Genomic DNA, 15,801 nt, shown 5'->3' on the forward strand with positions numbered 1-15,801 from the left:
TGCCTTTAACTCTAAGAAAAAAAGATCATGAAACTCAAATTTCTTTAGATGAATTTATCTAAGGAATTTTGTGTCTGATGATTTTTTTTCTTAATTATTAATTTAATCATACTAACCATTTTTAATCTTTGTCGTATCTCACGTATTAATTTTTGCATCACATCAAGTTGTAGGGTTTTCACAACAAAAGGAGAGAAGAACCAAACACTATCAAACAAGAAAGGGAAAAAATGTCGAAGAACGTTTGGAAACCGCCTCACCCTCGAAGGAACTTCTATCGGATATTTGCCGTCTATTTGTTTGAATGTCTCTGAATATAGACTTTTTAAAGAGAATTATGCTTATCGATCGGTACTGCGAAGATAATACTGCATGTAGAAATGGAGCCAACGCTAAAGTCGATATTGTCCTTGAAAGATAGTTTACTTCACTCTTACTCCACAGTAATTGTGATGTCTTGAGACCTTAATTATGTTGCTAACATTGATAATGACAAATTGAAAGACTTTACTTCGTACAACTGTACAAGTCTCGAGTTCTGGTCGTTGGGGCAATTCTCTTGGACGAGACATATATATGAACGGTGCTTGTTGGTAAAGAGATTAAAAAGATACATCTGGAGCGCGCGTGAGGACAAATAAAGATGAAGAAGACCATACATGCTTGTGCAATATACGTGATGTCTTGGAGGAAACAACTGGATTTGATATCTCAAAGCTACTTAAAAAGAATAACATATTTGAGCTTACACTGAGACAACAAAGAGTGCATGACACCGGCTTGATCATCTTCAGCTAAAGCAATGAGGTGATAAGAGCATGTACATCAGTGAATCCCTGAGAGAGGAGTTCACCGAAATATAATAATATTTTTTTTCGTTTGGTTTTTTTTTTTTTATTCGAAATTATTTTTTTCGATCAATGAAAACATAACATAGAAGAGACTGTCTCTTCAGATTTGTCGAAAAGAGATTGAACCATGAATCTTTGTTCTTTTTATTATTTTTTAAATATATTTTATCTTAAAAATTGGACCATGAACCTCTGATGGACCTGATAACTCATAAAGTTGCACCGTTTCTTGAATCTTTGAAGTCGTGGATAGTTAATACACGTGTTGCTCATATTGTTTGAGGGATTTTCTGATGGATATTGTAGATTTTTCCCGGACGTTCACTATTTTTTTTAAACATGGTTTTTTTTTTTTTTGTTCAAATGTACAATTTAAATAATAACCCCTGAAAATTAGGGAAACGTCAAAATTGCCTTATAAGTTTGAAACGGACTCAGAGCATCCGCAACGCGAGTATTTACTCAGGTTTCTAGCAATTTTTTTAATTAAAAAATACAAGTGGAAGAAAAAATTTGCTGGAGACGTTTCTTTAATGGGTATCGGTGGAGACGTTTCTTTCCTACTTTTAATATTAAAAAAATTGGGAAGAGACTAAAGACTGTATTTGCATTGCGGATGCTCTCATATTCTGACTTTTAAATAACTTCCGTGATTGGATTTTTGACGGACCTCGTTGGTAATCATGTCGACATTAGTTTCATAAAACGACACAGTTTTGTTCTTTCTCTGACTCTTTTATGTTTTCTTAGCGCAAATTGATTCTTCGATCCTCAGCAGCACTTTCGCCGGAGAATTTGATTGGAAATCGGGAAAGATTAACCTGTAAATACTCTGTTACCGGTGAAGATGAAGATTGATCTGAACAAGGTGGCTCGTAAGATCGAGGTGGATAATCGTATTCCTCTCCGTAATTACTACCGCATCGCCGATAATCTTCTCCGACAGGTATGTTCCGATATCGCAACGGAGATTCGAATCTCCATCTCAGTTCATGTCAAGCATTTTCTTAGGATTTGATTTCGCTTTAGCAGCAAGTCTAGGAACTTGAGAATGTATTGGTTTTATTAGGTTATACTACGGGTTTCTGGAAGTAACTGATAGTTTATCAATTAGATTTTGAAGTTTATTGGATCAGTGATTGATTTCTAGTTTCAGTGTAAACCTAATCGGTTGCTTCCAGTTCCTTAGATTGTGTATTTTCTACGAAATACGTAATAACATGTTTGGACATTGCTCAGGCCAGCATATATCGCGAAGAGAAGAATGTTGTGGATTTGTATATCATGCTTCTTAGATATTCGAGGTGAGGAGAAAAGGATCAATATACGTACTTCTGGGTTCCTTTTATATTTTCCATGGAAATGTTACAAGTTTGTTCTTTTTTTGTCACAGTTTAATTTCCGAAACAATTCCTTTCCATCGAGATTACCAGGCATCGATTCCACAAGAAAGACTTGGGAGTAGGAAGGTCAGGTATTTCTATTTTATCTATCAAGTGTTGTTTAGTGTTGTTTAGTGTTGCCAGACATAGTAATATTCTTAAAAGTGGCACTTCGTTGTACAACAGAGGTTGCGTGCTGTAATCAATGAGCTCGAGTCTCTGAAACCGGAATTCGACCGGCTAGTGGATGAGCTGAACAGAGCCGACGATGATTCCCATCGGACTGGAAGTGATTTCCCGGTCGTATCATATAGTTCAGATGCTGTTGAGTGGCCTCCTGTCCACAAAGCTTCATACTCCAGAACTGATAATAAGAAGGTCTAATATAGGGTTACTTTGTTGACTTAATCACTGCATCTTCAAAATCCATGCTCCTAAAGCTTCATATCTATGTGTTTTCTTATAAGGATAACCTTTTCTTTCTTTTTTCTTCCGTGGATGCAGCCAGCCTTACCGACAAATCGTACACAGATTGATCAGCAATTCCAGAAGCTGTGAGTATTCTCCTTTACTATAATTTTCAGTAATTCTGTTTAATCAGAAGTTGAACACAAGTTCTCTGAGCATTTGGAAATCCTGAGAATTAGGGGCATGCAATCCATATGTCATTGATTTTCTTGCTTTACCTATGTCTGTTTCTACAAGCACAATAGTTTTATTGATGTTTGGGTCATTTTTTTTTTTTTTTTTTTATCTACTGATGTTTGGGTCATTGTTACCAGAAAATTTGCATTCTGATGGACTTAACTGCCAATGCTGCTTGGCATTTCTGTTTATGGTACCATGTTCGAAGATACTTGTTACTGCGTTTTGTTAAATTTATCTCTAGGTTTGAAATATCGGAACAAGAAATTAGTTTTGAAATATCGGAACAAGAAATGGGTATCGAAAAGTTAAGTGCTTATCCATGTTAATCCGAGGTGTCATTGAGACTTTAATTGTGATCCTGAACCTGCAGATCTTTTGATTTTCTGCCTCCAAACCAAGCAACCTTATCCAGACATACATTTCTTGGTCCAAATGGTCTTAAAAGTCAATGGGTTGCACCCAAATCAGAAATAAAGGTAGAAATCGCTGATCGTTGTTTTTTCCACATTTTTCTCACTCTTTCTTTTTCTTGTTGCTCCAATCTAATTTTAATTTGAGTTTAGATCTGAAGGTGCTGAGGTTAATCTTTATTTTGCATGGAATAACAGGTTCAATATCCGACTAATACCGATTGGGGTTCTGCTGAAAATTCAGGGTAAGTACTTATCTTCTGTTGCCTTTTAAGCTTTTTTTTTATTGATTTCATTGGTAGTTCCAACTTATGTCATGGATTTCAACAGTTTGATAGACGCTGGACATAGCGGTTCCTCAACAGCACTTAATGGTGATTCTCAAGAGGTCTCAACGCTAAACTCTTTGCTCTCGTTAGATGATGGTCGATGGCAGCGTCATTCTGAGGCGGTAAATTCCCAGTTTATCAGTGACGCAACTGAAGACCCCTTTCAGTTTGTCGGTATGAAGCAACCTTCCCCTCCTCCTGTGCTTGCCCAAGTGCATCAAGAGTTAGCCCAAATTTGCCCATCTAAAGTAGCTGATCCTAGACCAGGACCTGCAATTCCTTCTTTAGAAGGAAAAGATGGCAGCAATGCTTATCAGCATTTGCATGTGGTAAGTTCGAGCTATTTCTTCTTTTACATGTGTGCAATTTCCATAAACTCCATAGTGTTTGTGAGAGCAAAAAAGAAGTGACATGCATTTCAAGTAGAAAATGTAAGTCGATAGCCCATGATTATTCTAACTCTGTCTGTGTTCAAGAATCAGCATATTATAATTTTGAAACTACTGTATGGAAGTTTGGAATAGTAACATGTTGAAAAAATGTGTTTTCAAAAGCTTGCTCGAATTGCCCTGCTCCAGTGAAATTTCTCTTTTCCGTTTTGTTAATATAATACTAATGTCGTCTCCCCTTTAATTAAATTTGCTGAAGCCTGTGCGCATAATGGACGATTTCTTAAGGCTAGCTCGGTCAAACACAGAAAGGAATCTAGAAACTTGTGGAGTTCTTGCTGGCTCTCTGGTGAGTAGAGGGAACACTTTTGCATTTATAATTATATTGTGCTTGGATGTCATGATCAGCTGAGATTTATCTTGTCATCATTCATTTTTCCTTTTTTTTTTGGTAGAAAAACAGGGTTTTTCATATCACTACTCTCATAATCCCAAAGCAGGAGTCTACTTCAGATTCTGTATGTTCAATTTTCTTTAACCATTTTACATCAATAACGCTTCTTTTATTCTCCCTTGGGATTCTTCTCACACTTGGTCCATCCTCATTTGTTGATGTACAGTGCCAAACACTAAACGAAGAAGAAATATTCGAAGTTCAGGACAGACTCTCTCTATTCCCCTTGGGTTGGATTCATGTAAGTTCTCTCAGCCTCATCGAGCAGCAAGTCCATCTCATTTCCTTCACTCTTATTGTGTTTAGAGATCATACAAAACTGCAAATATAAACCAAAAGATCTTCCGTTTCTAGATTTCTAGTTGATAAGGTTTTGAATTCTTCTAAGTAATCACATTTTGGTTTCAGACACATCCTACACAAACTTGCTTCATGTCATCAGTTGATCTTCACACACACTATTCCTATCAGGTACAACAAACTTCCCCTCTCAATATCTCAAAGTTAATCACTTGCGTTGCGATTATATTCTACATCTAATTTTTACCATATGGTCCACATATGTATCTATCTTCGCCGCCAGATAATGCTACCGGAGGCAGTGGCAATCGTGATGGCTCCAACGGACGAATCAACACCTCACGGAATATTCCATCTCTCGGATCCATCGGGAGTATCTGTGATCCGTAACTGCCAGCAACGAGGCTTTCACCCTCACGAAGAATCAGAAGATGGTAACCCAATCTACGAGCATTGCTCACACGTCTTCCTCAATGCCAAACTCAAATACGAAGTCCTCGATCTCCGCTAAAAACAGAAGAGATTTTTAACTTTAAAAAAGACATTACAATACAATACCTCAAGAGTGAGAGAGATCAGATATTTCAGCCGTACATATGTGTATACTTATTAAAATTAAAAAACTACTATCTGGATTCTTTAAACTTGGCTGAGCCTACTTGAGTGTTATGATTGTGTTATGGTATTTGTTAATTGTTACTCCGAAACGAATATACTTTTAATTTCGTATTATATATACCATTCAATCAATGCCAAGTTTTGCTAGAGAAAGTGTATTTTATGATAATTATATATTATTCAAAACTAGCTGTACAGAGTAAATTAGACTCGATGAGGAGTCAACCGTGGTCTCTGTAAAAGTCTCTAACGAATCTACTAAAATTTTCGGAGATTACCAAATGTATTTGTAAACCAAGGAAATTCAATCTCTGTATCTTTTTTTTTTGTTCCTCTTTTCTCGTTCCCACTCCACCTCGTCTAGGGTTTATCCTCTATCTATATCCGCCGATTCTATACATACACCTTTCTCTTTTCTTCATAAATAATTAATACACAGTCTCTTGTCGGCTCATATCATCTTAGTGACTTTCTTCGTTCACCGTCACGAAGCGAGGAGAGGATATTTGCTTGTAGCCATGTCTCTGAGACCCAACGCGAGGACCGAGGTTCGCCGGAACCGCTACAAAGTGGCGGTGGACGCCGAGGAAGGACGACGGAGGAGAGAGGACAACATGGTGGAGATCCGTAAGAACAAGCGTGAAGAGAGCTTGCAGAAGAAGCGTCGCGAGGGTCTTCAAGCCACCCAGCAACCTCAATTCGCTCCTTCCTCCGTCACTGGTGCTTCATCCGTCGAGAAAAAGGTAGAATTACTATGGATCTGGAACCGATTTCATAGGGTTTTGTATTTGATTCTGTGTTTGGAACTGATTAGATCGTTTCGATCCTTTTTTTTAATCTTGGTCAAGTTGGAGAGTTTGCCTTCTATGGTTGGCGGAGTCTGGTCAGAGGACAGAAACTTGCAGCTTGAAGCTACTACTCAGTTCCGGAAACTGCTTTCTATAGGTAATTTTGCTGTATCTGTATGAGCTTTTTTTTGTCTTTGTATTCGACTCGGCAAATTCTTGAAATGAATCCATGGTTTCGAACTTTGGCAGAGCGTAGTCCTCCAATCGAGGAAGTGATAGATGCTGGTGTTGTGCCAAGGTTTGTGGAATTTCTCATGAGGGAGGATTATCCACAGCTCCAGGTTTGTTGGATTCATTATGTATCTGTCACGTTTGCTAGAATTTTCATCTGATACTTTATGCTTTTTGTATGTGTGTGTGTGGCTTCAGTTTGAAGCTGCTTGGGCACTGACGAACATTGCCTCTGGGACTTCAGAGAATACAAAGGTCGTCATTGAACATGGTGCTGTTCCAATTTTTGTCAAACTCTTGGCTTCTCAGAGTGATGATGTCCGTGAGCAGGTAATCTCTCTGTCCACGGTTTTTTGTTATTTACAGACTCCCTGGTCACTAATATTTGTTCTAAAGTTTATTTTCGTCCTTGTTCATGTGTAAGGCTGTTTGGGCATTAGGCAATGTTGCTGGTGATTCTCCACGGTGTAGAGATCTTGTCCTAAGTCAGGGAGCTTTGCTACCATTGCTTTCTCAGTTGAATGAGCATGCTAAACTCTCGATGCTTAGAAATGCTACTTGGACCCTCTCAAACTTCTGCAGGGGGAAGCCACAGCCTCCTTTTGACCAGGTTTGTCTCTCTATTCAGTCTTATTCTCTGCCTGACTCTTTCTTATTGATCAAGGAAGATTTTTTGACATTTGTGATCTCTTAAAAACAGGTTCGTCCAGCACTTCCAGCCCTTGAACGCCTGATTCATTCGACTGATGAGGAAGTGTTAACCGATGCCTGTTGGGCCCTCTCTTATCTTTCTGATGGCACAAATGACAAAATCCAATCTGTCATTGAGGCAGGTGTTGTTCCTCGACTTGTCGAGCTTCTCCGGTGAGTTTTTTTTTTTTTTTAATCCTGTGATTCACATTTTTTTTTTGTATATGATTATGTGTTAATGAATATCATTGGATTTTGGTTTGCTGTAGGCATCCATCGCCATCTGTTCTTATTCCTGCTCTTCGTAGTATTGGTAACATCGTCACTGGAGATGATGCACAGACCCAGGTATACATTCTTTTATAAGTTTAGTTATTTCTATCCACTATACATGTTCCACTCTTCCTAGAACATTAATGGGAAGAATGGATTAGCAGCTGGATGTTAACCTTTTGATAATGACATTTTGTTGTCAAAAGTTTACTTGCATAGCTTCCTACTACATTATGTCTGGTGTCCTGCCTCTTTTGCTTAGTTGTATCCTAATTTAACTCAATCCTCTTCCAGAACCATGTGTTCATCGTTTTAGATGTAGAATGCTCTCGAGCTCAAACATTTCACCAGCTCCTACTTTGTTCTCTTTCTTTTTTAGTTGGTTCTGAGCCGATGAGAATTTTTCTTGCAGTGTGTAATTAGTCATGGTGCTCTCCTTAGCCTTTTGAGCCTTCTGACTCACAACCATAAAAAGAGCATAAAAAAGGAAGCTTGCTGGACGATCTCAAATATCACTGCTGGAAATAGGGACCAGATTCAGGTGAGCTTTAACCGAGGAATTGATGTTGTCCAGCTTATCAGTTTTAAAAGGCTAGCGTTGTTTGAAGGAACATTTTCTGTGTGTTTATGTTCTCTAATATTCGTTCTGTAATGCAGGCTGTATGTGAAGCTGGTTTGATTTGCCCTCTTGTCAATCTGCTTCAAAATGCAGAGTTTGATATAAAGAAAGAAGCTGCATGGGCAATATCAAATGCCACTTCGGGAGGTTCTCCTGACCAAATCAAGTATGATTATTCGATATCAGTCTCATCTTCTGTTGATCTCTTTTCCTTAAAAATCTTTGTTTATCATCTTATAAAACATTCACTTACATTGATTTCCTTGTTGGGTACTATAGGTACATGGTGGAACAGGGAGTCGTCAAACCACTGTGTGACCTTCTGATATGCCCTGATCCAAGGATTATCACCGTGTGTCTAGAAGGATTGGAGAACATTCTAAAAGTCGGGGAAGCTGAAAAGGTCACTGGAAATACCGGGGATGTAAACTTCTACGCACAGTTAATCGATGATGCTGAAGGTTTAGAGAAGATTGAGAATCTGCAGAGTCATGACAACAGCGAAATCTATGAGAAGGCAGTGAAGATTCTCGAAACATACTGGTTGGAAGAGGAAGATGAGGCTTTACCACCTGGTGATGGTTCTGCTCAGGGCTTCCAGTTTGGTGGTAATGATGCAGCCGCACCGCCAGGTGGATTCAACTTCACGTGAAGGTAAAAAAAAAAATACTTAAAATCTTAGGAACAGTTCAATCCTGTCCAAATATCCGAGCATCTGAAGCGTAGACTATAGGAAGTACGAGTGAATCTGTCTTTTGTGTAATTCCTTGAGTTTGGTTTTGTTTCAACAGGAGCTAAACATGATGATTGGAGAGTCGAAGGAGGTTTAAAGAGTTTGGGGGCACTGGTCAAATGGGTCTTTAATTAGAGTCTGGTCTTCTGTGTAAAAGTCAGATGGAGTGCCTTTGTCTGGCCGGGTCTAGGTCTGGGTCTGGTTCCGGTCTGGTATGGTCAGATTCAGTGGTTGGGGTGGGTTTGAGTCATGAAATAAACCGGGAGTTGGGTAGGAGTCATCCGAGGGGATTTTATAAAAAACTACAATGGGAAATTTGGGAAGGGTTTTATAGTTTTAAAGCGTGATGAGAAATTTGTGGGTTTTGTTACATTTGTACTACACAACACTGCAAAGTCAAAAACATATAAAAGTTGGTCAAACGTTATTTGGTTTTATTGGTGACAAAAAAAAGCCCAATTGGTGCGTCTCTTTATTTTTTTTTAATATATGTTCTCAGTGCGGTCCAATTCATTTTGGGCTATTGTTGTCTGCATATGCACGCGTATCGATAATATATCTATGTTCTTTCTTTTCAACATGTCTCCGTAAATCGATGTTATTAATGCTTATCGCCAACTTCAAAATAAGGTTTAACTTTAAAAATCAAATGTTTTTTTCAAACTGGTTTGTGCGTTCAAAGATTTTTTTCTTAAAAATGATACATTTAATACACGTGAACTGGGTTTTATTTAAAGCAAATTAAATCAATCATCGTAATATTCTTCCATTTAATTTACAGTGAAGGATTTTATAGAATATGTAAAAGACAGTTGATAAAAATGCATGCATCTATAAGACAGTTGATAAAAATGCATGCATCTATAAGCCCAATTAGGCAAATCTAACGTGGCATACAAAGCAAACAACTGTAAATTTGTAATAATTTTTGTGCGCCAGCTTTGAAAATATTCAAATTTCGTAACAAGATACCAAAAGAACCCTTCAACAGCGATACGTTTGTTTTGTTACTGATCAAGTTACACAACTCACAAGTTGTAAAAATTTAATTTTCCCTCTCCTTTTTTCAGTTTTTCTTGTTTGTTTAGTTTGGCGGGTGGTTCCAGTGTAATAAAATCCCCCGCCTGAGGGTAGTACAGTAATTATAAAACCGAAATCTAGGGTTTCTAGTCCCCGCCTCCTCCTACATTATAAAAACACTCTCCGTTTGTTTTATCCGTTACTCCTCTGCGGCGTCTCTCTCTCTCTCTCTTCCTTATCGTCATCACATTCACACACACACTCTCTCTCTACGCATCACAGTCTTTTAGCAGAGGTTTTTGATTTCCTCTCTGCCATTTTCTATCGTTTCTGCTTCTCTGATTCTTCAGCTAAGCTAGAGAGGTTTCTCATTCTTCTCAATCTGGTCTCGTCTCGAACAAGTGATTCAAAATGTGAGATTTCTGTGATCGTTTGATCCTTCTTTTGCTGTTTCTTACTTGTAGCTGTCGATCGCGTTTGTTTACTGTTTCATTGTGGTTTGTAGATGTCAATGGCCGAAGAAACGAAGACGACGAAGCTCGAATCGGCGGGAGATTCGTCGGATGTAGAAAACGGGAACTGTAGCAGTAGCGGAAGTGGAGGTGATACGAAGAAGACATGCGTTGATTGCGGAACAAACAGGACTCCACTTTGGCGTGGTGGCCCAGCTGGACCCAAAGTAAGATCATGCCTCTTTCAAGTTTCCCCCTTTTCCTTTAAACCCTAGAAACCCATGATTTGATTGTAGATCTAGTCAAATTGGCACTTGAATACCTTCAAATGTGGGTTGATCTTGTGTTCTTAGCTCTGTTACAAGTGGGTTTCAGGATAGGTTGTGTCACAGTACTGTGATCATTAGCTAGGTAGGTGAAGATTGCGTAATGGGTCTTGTGATCATACAAGGAGATCATTGCTAGTTGATCTTTATGTTTTGTGTGGAATTGTTTGATTCTGTGTCTCTTGTCGGGTCTGTCCACCCATTGGTAAGCTTTAATTGTAAACACTTGGCTTTGGGCCAAGATCTTGAACTTGTTTTTTGATGACCTTGTACCTAAGAGATGCTTTTATGTTGTAGGTCCTTGTCTGTATAATGATTACCTTTGAGTCTTCTTATGATTAGCTTTTGTAATCTTGGGTCTCATCAAAGTTTTTTGTTTTTTCTTTGTTTTGTAGTCTTTGTGCAATGCGTGTGGGATCAAGAGCAGGAAGAAGAGGCAAGCAGCTCTTGGAATTAGACAAGAGGATAATAAGATCAAGAGCAAGACTAGTAACAATCAAGTTCTTGAAAATCGGAATGTCAAGATCGCAAGAGGGGATTCGGGAAATGTTGTCAAGATCGCAAGAGAGGATTCGGGAAATGTCAAGATCGTAAGAAGGGATTCAGGAGATGTCAAGAGCAGGATCAAGACAACAGATCCTGAGAGTTACAACAGTAGCAAGAAGAATGTGAAAAGGGTTAGTAGATTTTTGGATTTAGGGTTCAAAGTTCCGGCGATGAAGAGATCGGCGGTGGAGAAGAAGAGGCTATGGAGGAAACTCGGGGAAGAAGAACGAGCCGCAGTACTACTTATGACTCTCTCTTGTGGATGAGTTTTGTTACTCACTTAACTCTTTTTTTTTATATATCTGAATGGTCTGTGAGAGATTAGGGAAAATAAGTTAGTGAGGAGATGATGAAGAGTGATTTATCTATAAATATATATGTAATTCAGCCGGAATTGTTTTTTTTAGGCCAAGCTAATGTCATATGCTATTACTAATTAATTAATTATTCGTTTTTCACTCTACTGTATTTTTTTTTTTTTTGGGTCGAACTTCACTCTACTGTAGTTATTTCGTGAGAGATGTCTACTAATTTAGTTGATTATTAATCTCTTGTTTTCTTTACAAAAGAATCTTGCAATGTTCATTCAGAACTGTCTGTAGAAGTGTAGATTAATGAGAACAAAATATATGGTATCTTTTTTTTTTGGTTTGTTAATAATTATTGTAGTTACGAATTTGAAAAGGGAACAATGTGAATTTGAAAATTTGTAACCTTTTTTACAAAATTCCCTAAAATTAGTTCCAGCTGTTTCGCTCTTATTTCCCGTACTTTCGATGTGAGTCTATCTCGACGCGCTCATAAGCGCATGATGTCAAAACGGGCCAGCTATAAAACAGCTCACGGCTTTTGGGCTTTTGTTGGTGAGATTTAAAGAGTCGGTGATGGAGACAATCCAATCCTCGCGCCATTCTCTTTTCGTTTTCATGCGATTTTTCTTTTTGATTTTCATGTCCCATTTTGTTTTTTTTTTATTACAAGATACAACAGTAAAATGTTCTATAAAATGTTATAACATTGTGAGCAACTGAGCATACACCTTTTTAAAAAAATAATTTTATACAAAAGAACCCAAGTTTTTGTGGAAATAGAATTACAAAACCGAGACGAAACCCCAGCTTCTTCGTTACTTGAGTCCTGTAAGAGTGACGTGTGTGAGAAGCAAGGGTGTTAGAGACTCATCTTTGACTTGGAAAGTTTAGTTGAGAGACTTAAAACAACGTGAATTAATTGGTTTCCATGAAAGAGACATATGTTACAATCAAAATCACCAAAAGCATATGCATCGATCTCTCATGGAAACCAATTAATTAATTAAAGGTTAAAGAATTAACCCGATACATTAACTATATGGACTCTATAATTCAAACATTCGTACTGTCACAGGTTTGTGATTTTAGGTAGCAAGAAGTTTCTCAAATCTCAATGCATTTTCAGTTTAATATCAAATACCACCAAAGACGTTTTATTACAAAACCATAATAATAGAAAACTACATTTGGAGAACACACATAAATCTGCTTCACAAACACTTAAAAGACAATACAAGCGATGGTGTTCAACGAACACTTCTACCAACTATTTTAGGCTTGTTTCGGCATAACTTTTCCATGAACCACACGTGGTTTTTGGTAAAGAAGATATGTCCAATCACCAATCCGCACAACACACCAGGTCCATAGGCTATGGGCGCTGCTATCCAACTAATCACTTGTTGTTCTTCTGGTTCCGACAAGTCTTCAGATTCTTGTGGTGTAGGATTCAAGACATGAGTTTCTCCGCATAAATCTTCGAGACCGTAGAGTTTGGGGTTGTCCATGAATGCAGAACAATTTTGCCTTTGAAACTGTGTGCTTCGTGGTATAGGACCTTGGAGATTATTGTGGGAGAAGTTCATGGTCGACAGAAAGGAGAGGCTTCCAAGATCTGGAGGAATCTGACCCGACAGCTGATTCCTAGATAGGTCTAGTGTTTCGAGATTTGTCAGATTTGCCAATGATTGAGGTATGTTGCTTGTGAATGCGTTTCTTGACAAAGTTGAGAAGACGCAATTCCTTCAACAATCCAAGAGTTTTCGGGATCTTTCCACAAAATTTGTTTCCTGAAAAGTCAATAGCTCTGAAGTCTTTGAAGATCCTCTCAAAACTCGTATCGACTCCTTTATTCACCATTTCCATCGAAGGACTGTAGTAATAATTTACCATGTAAGTGGTGCCATCTTCTTCGGATATTGTGGTCATTTCACGCCAGCTGGAGAAATAGAAAAGGCGGCAAAGTTCCATTAAGGTCGTTAAGTGAAATATCGATGACCTTTAAACTTTGAAACCCAATGGACTCATTGGGATCTGATCATACAACGGCCCGTAGAATTCATTTGACCGTAGGATCATGACATTTAACGACGGCAGAGAACTCAACCAAGATGGAAACTTGTCCTTGATTCTGTTGCTTCTCACATTCAAATTTTCCAAATGACGGCACTTGATCAATGATTCTGGAAGTTTTCCCTCCAACTGGTTCTCGCTGACGTCAACTAACTGTAAGTTGCTAGCATTGGCAAATATCTCTGGAAGAAGAATTCCACTGAAATTGTTGTTCCGCAGATTTATCACTCTAAGACCAACAAAAATGTTCTTGAAACATTGAGGGATGGAGCCGTTGAAGCTATTGCTTGACAAATCTAAGAGGCTTAACGGTCTAAGCTTGCAGATCCAAGAGGGTAATGGTCCTCGGAAAGAATTTGAACTAATATCCAACGTCTGGATTTGTGTTAAATTGGAAACTTCAAATGATTTTGCAAAACCATTGAAAGAGTTTCTAGAAAGCTGCAACTCCCTCAGGCCAGCTAACCAACCAGGTATTTCACCTTCCAATTTATTGTTGGAAAGATCAAGAGACTCGAGTTTGACTATATTTGATCTAGGGATTGGCCCAGTCAAATTGTTGCCGCTAAGATATAAACTTTCAAGATTGGGAATTTTTGATATGGAGTTGGGGATTGGTCCAGTGAAGTTGTTGTCGCTAAGAGATAAATATTTAAGATTGGAAAAATTTGATATGGATTTTGGGATAGGGCCATCGAATTTGTTTTGACCAAGGTCTAGGTACTCAAGCTTAGAGGAGGAGGAAGATGTATTACTAAATTCTATAGGTCCATGGAACTGGTTTGTCGACAAACCAACTGCTTTTAACGAAGGAATCATGAACAAAGATGTAGGAAAAGGACCGAAAAATGAGTTTTCTCCCACATGAAAAGACTCCAAGTTGTGGAATCCACTCATGTCACGTGGAAGCATGGATTCAAATTGATTATTGCTAATTTGTAAGAAGGACAAGGTGCTTAAAATTTTGTAGAAAAAGAGGGAAATTTTCACACGTGAATTGATTGAATGAGATGTCTAAATGGGACAGTTTTGTCAAGTCGGCAAATGAAATGGGAATATTTCCACCGAACTTGTTATAGGCAAGGTTTAGGTATCTTAGTTGGGTTAGGTTTCCGACAAAAGGCAGAACTTCTCCTACTAAATAATTATTATAAAGGTCGAGATGTGTGAGATGAGAAAGGTTTCCTAATGAAGAAGGAATCTCTCCGTAGAGATCACAAAAGCTAAGAGTTAGGTAACGAAGATGCTGGAGTTTGAAAAGACCACTATCTGGTTTCAAAGAGTTATTGAGAGGGATGCCACTTAGGTCAACTGAAATCACCTTGCCAGATTTAGCATCACAAGTGACACCCTCCCAAAAACAGCAATCACTAGTCTTGTTCCATGAACTTAAAGATGGATTTGAGTTGGATCCATTTACCGGAAACTCGTGTTTGAACTCCAGAAGAGCATCCCTCTGGTCTTGACAGCAATAGTGGAGCATAGGAGAAGCAAGAGTGTGTAAGAAGAGGGAAACCAAGAAGAAGAAATACAAGGTAACAATACCATAATAGCAATAAGATTGGCTTGGAATCATCGTTACCCCTCCTTTTTTTTTTTTTTTTTACTTCTTTCACTTGTGTTTGTATGTAAGTGATAGATCTTTTATGATTATGGCTTATTTATTTATAGAAAAACTAGAAAACAAAACTCTATTTGTCTTGACTTTGATAAGTATTGCGTCAAGTCGTCGGATTCGGTTGGTTTTTTCTAGACGGTTGGTTTTTTCTAGACGGTGGGGTTTGCCGTGGAATGGACGTCTTTAAAGCATTGGCTCTAGTCACTTCATGTGTCTTTGTAAGTTCATTCCACCACACACTCTTTAGCTCCTATAATTTCCCCTCTCTTTGTTTTCAAACCGATACCTCCTTGACTTCGAATTCCACTAAAATTACTCTGATCGCACCCCCATAATTTTACACTTTTCATATTGTGCCCCAAACTTTTAAATTATTCCAAAACTAAACACATATCGGCTTCTGCTTCTTTTTTTTTCTTTCTTTTAGTTCTGGATTCCTTTGCATGTTTTAGCACTCTCGCCGATCAAATTCACACGACACATTTATTTACACTCTTTTGAGTTTTGATACAAATTGATCCTTTCCTTATACTTTCCAATTCTATATGAATATTGAATAACCCTGATGCCTCTCCCTGACTATTACCACTTTTTTCACATCGAGTCCCAAACTTTTTAACTTATCAAAATGAACCCAAGCGATTAAATTTCATTGCTGCATATGACTACTTGATGGTCCATGGAGGCATTAGGCATGAAACAACTGAAACCCACATTTACCTTTAGAAGCCTCTTGTTTG

General features: G+C 38.1%; 4 protein-coding genes across 4 annotated transcripts; 3 read left to right on the top strand and 1 right to left on the bottom strand.

The window, feature by feature from the left end:
- The first annotated feature begins 1,536 nt into the window (after positions 1-1,536).
- On the top strand, positions 1,537-5,428 carry LOC18031061 (AMSH-like ubiquitin thioesterase 3). Its single transcript, XM_006414323.2, is given in 14 exon segments — positions 1,537-1,797; positions 2,091-2,155; positions 2,245-2,320; positions 2,420-2,611; positions 2,738-2,787; positions 3,252-3,357; positions 3,490-3,536; positions 3,622-3,949; positions 4,269-4,358; positions 4,465-4,527; positions 4,630-4,647; positions 4,650-4,704; positions 4,872-4,934; positions 5,047-5,428. Coding segments are annotated over 13 exon segments (1,227 nt in total). The 5' UTR covers positions 1,537-1,698; the 3' UTR covers positions 4,910-4,934; positions 5,047-5,428.
- A 265-nt stretch (positions 5,429-5,693) lies between these two features.
- On the top strand, positions 5,694-9,185 carry LOC18031062 (importin subunit alpha-2). Its single transcript, XM_006414324.2, has 11 exons — positions 5,694-6,124; positions 6,230-6,326; positions 6,419-6,510; positions 6,599-6,730; positions 6,825-7,010; positions 7,101-7,264; positions 7,360-7,438; positions 7,776-7,904; positions 8,021-8,148; positions 8,262-8,636; positions 8,774-9,185. Exons 1-10 carry the CDS (start codon positions 5,900-5,902, stop codon positions 8,632-8,634), a joined length of 1,605 nt encoding a protein of 534 aa, XP_006414387.1. The 5' UTR covers positions 5,694-5,899; the 3' UTR covers positions 8,635-8,636; positions 8,774-9,185.
- Positions 9,186-9,936: 751 nt separating this feature from the next.
- On the top strand, positions 9,937-11,503 carry LOC18031063 (GATA transcription factor 17). The gene is made up of 3 exons (XM_006414325.2): positions 9,937-10,148; positions 10,241-10,414; positions 10,909-11,503. Exons 2-3 carry the CDS (start codon positions 10,241-10,243, stop codon positions 11,323-11,325), a joined length of 591 nt encoding a protein of 196 aa, XP_006414388.1. The 5' UTR covers positions 9,937-10,148; the 3' UTR covers positions 11,326-11,503.
- Positions 11,504-12,464: 961 nt separating this feature from the next.
- On the bottom strand, positions 12,465-15,052 carry LOC18031064 (receptor like protein 30). The gene is given in 5 exon segments (XM_024149564.1): positions 12,465-13,094; positions 13,096-13,323; positions 13,325-13,405; positions 13,408-14,403; positions 14,405-15,052. Coding segments are annotated over 5 exon segments (2,397 nt in total). The 5' UTR covers positions 15,020-15,052; the 3' UTR covers positions 12,465-12,617.
- Positions 15,053-15,801: the final 749 nt, after the last annotated feature.

The sequence above is a fragment of the Eutrema salsugineum genome, unplaced genomic scaffold, assembly GCF_000478725.1.
Source record: "Eutrema salsugineum unplaced genomic scaffold, Eutsalg1_0 scaffold_1, whole genome shotgun sequence".
NCBI classification, from domain to species: Eukaryota; Viridiplantae; Streptophyta; class Magnoliopsida; order Brassicales; family Brassicaceae; genus Eutrema; species Eutrema salsugineum.